Source organism: Pteropus vampyrus, unplaced genomic scaffold (assembly GCF_000151845.1).
Source record: "Pteropus vampyrus isolate Shadow unplaced genomic scaffold, Pvam_2.0 Scaffold19, whole genome shotgun sequence".
Taxonomy (NCBI): domain Eukaryota; kingdom Metazoa; phylum Chordata; class Mammalia; order Chiroptera; family Pteropodidae; genus Pteropus; species Pteropus vampyrus.
The window spans coordinates 13,311,465-13,314,047 of record NW_011888800.1 but is presented as its reverse complement, the minus strand read 5'-3'; the positions used below and the strand labels follow the sequence as shown (position 1 = coordinate 13,314,047).

At 33.8% G+C, this 2,583-nt stretch overlaps 1 protein-coding gene across 1 annotated transcript in view; it reads left to right on the top strand.

The window, feature by feature from the left end:
* The first annotated feature begins 1,800 nt into the window (after nucleotides 1–1,800).
* Nucleotides 1,801–2,583, top strand: part of FAM227B (family with sequence similarity 227 member B) — a 142,081-nt gene continuing 141,298 nt past the window's right edge. The window contains exons 1-2 of the mRNA XM_023527838.1: nucleotides 1,801–1,831; nucleotides 2,289–2,393. Of these exons, the coding sequence (XP_023383606.1) occupies nucleotides 1,808–1,831; nucleotides 2,289–2,393 (129 nt within the window). The 5' untranslated portion in view covers nucleotides 1,801–1,807. The remainder of the gene's footprint in view (nucleotides 1,832–2,288; nucleotides 2,394–2,583) is intronic.

The following is a 2,583-nucleotide window of genomic DNA, read 5'->3' as shown; positions in this document are numbered from 1 at the left end:
TGCCTTATCTCCTTTTCCCTTTGTGAATTTGGATCTTTGAATCCTCCCCTTTTCAGTCATTGTTGTCTCAATTTGTCCCTATGTATGCTGAACACTCCTTACTATCTTGCTATAGCAATTCTCTTCTTATTGTTTAAGCTTATAATGCCCTGTTCGTATAATGCATTTCTCCACTTCTATTTGCCTGATAGTCACCTTACTCTTAAGTATAATTTTTGTTGTTGTTATTTTGTTTGAGGTGAGCTGACCCCTTTCCATATTTCCTGTAGTGCAGGCCTCGTAGTGGAGAATTCCTTCAATTTTTGTATGTCTAGAAATGTCTTAATTTCTCCTTCATGTCTAAAGTAGAGCTTAGCTGGATACATTATTCTAGGCTATAAGTTCCTTTCACTTAATATTTTGAATATGTGATTCCACTCTTTTCTGGCTTGTAAGATGTGTGCTGAGAAGTCTGACGATAATCTAATGAGTTTTCCTTTATAAGTTACTGTTTTCTTCTCCCTGGCTGCCCTGAGAATTCTGTCTTTGTTGTTGATTTTTGATAATTTTAATACAATGTGTCTTGGTGAAGGCCTTTTTGGGTTGAGGTAATTGGGTGTTCTGTTGACTTCTTGAATTCCAAGCTCCAGCTCATTCCTGTGGTAGCTCTATGTACACATCGTATGCTCAAATGTACTGGTGTGCAGTTTGAGTGTTTTTTGTTGAATTTTAGATGTTCAGCTTATTGTTGTTTCTAGGGGAGAGATCTAAGGATATCTCTTAATCCGCCATGTTTCTCCATACTCTATCTCTGGGTTTTTAAAAAAGCTGGACTCATATTCTTCTTCACACACAATATTAGAGTGTTGGCATTTTCACATCACAGATGTTATTTGAAGACAATGTATACATTTCATCTTCTTGTTATTTAATAATTTATATCTTATATGTAGTAGTGCTTGTCCCATATCATAATTGATCTCACTTTCCCTAAATAATCTTTCTTTTTTATTCCTTTGCATACTTTTTCAAATGCCAGTAATGTGATTCTCTTTCTGTTAGCCATCTGTTAATTTCCTTTCAAATTTGTTTTCTATGTCATCTTCTCTATAACATATGTATTGTGTAATGTGTGTATAAAATTTACCTGTAAGATTAGTTATTCCTGGAGGAAGTGAGGATATGGAAATTAGTAAACAATATATTAACATGTCTAGATGATCAAAAATTAATGTATTCAGAGGGCTACTTATTCTCTGTGAAAAGTAGTATGGTAAACACGGAGATGTGCCACTTAGATTCCCCTTCAAGGAATGACCTGCTACCCTAGCTGTTAAGAGGGCTATTAGGGAGCACTTTTTAGCTGTCAGCCCCTTTATGTGTTGCCTCATCTACAGAGAACTTCTCTTCCTGAGGACATGCCCTTATAGGAACCATCAATATCCAATGATTCATCAAGTTGGAGGCAGAAAGGCCTGGCTATTTCAGTTCAATACAGGACAACTATAATGAACCCCTTCAGTTTTAGAACTCTTCTTAGGGTCAGTTGAGGCTGTTAGACTTGCATCATAGCTGACTTCAGCATCTTCCTATACATTGTATATGTATCTTATTCCCTTCTTGAACTATGACTAACTTGGGGAAAGGACTGTCCTTGTATTTCTAGCATCTAACACAGAAACAGCATTCTAGGCCTCATTAGGACACACACACACACACACATACACACACACACACACATTAACTGAACAAATTTACCAACTATAAAAATTCTTTAATTTAGAGTTTTAATGATTTTATTTAAAATGTTTTCCAGCTTTCAGATGAGATGGAGACAAAGAAGAATGTAGAGGTATTTAAATTTTCTGTTTTATGAAATCATATATCAAAGTATTATATGGAGGTAAAAGAATGTTTTTAATAATGTAGATGCAACTATACATAGAAATAGGGGCCCTAGGAGAAAGTTAAGAACAGGTATAGAAGTTTTCTGTTTCTGCCTCATCCATTTCTTTATGTATAGTCTTGCTAAAATTCTTGATCATTTGAGTTATATCAAATTAGTTCTGAAATATAATTTTGTTTTGCTTTTGGACTCAGTGTATATGCCAGGGCTCTGAATTTCAGAGAAGCAGAAAATCTGAAGATTTTTCTTAGGTAGAGTGAATATTTTTCATTTATTTTCATAAAAAGAAGTAAAATAATTAATTAATAATAGTTAAGTATTTATCTGTCTTTTGTAGTCATATGAGACTACTGAACTGAAAAAAGTGAAGTAATTATTGTTATGTGATATTTCCTCTTTCTAGGGTTGCAACTTCTCAGGATTCAAAACAAATGAGCTCACTCAATTACCCAGACATTTGGATGCTGAACGAATTTATCTTTTTATTTTAAAAGCCCATAACTTTGATGTATGTAAATATTATATCATTTTTATTGTATTATAAATTTTGAGTATGATTTAATGAATCAGACCTTTTTTTAAAGATCTGACAAATTAGGTGTTTAAGCAAGATTTAGTTCTTTGAGCATTAAGTCTGGCAGGAAATACCAGTGATGTTGTGCACCCTGATCACCAGAGAGAATGTATTAGACTCTGTG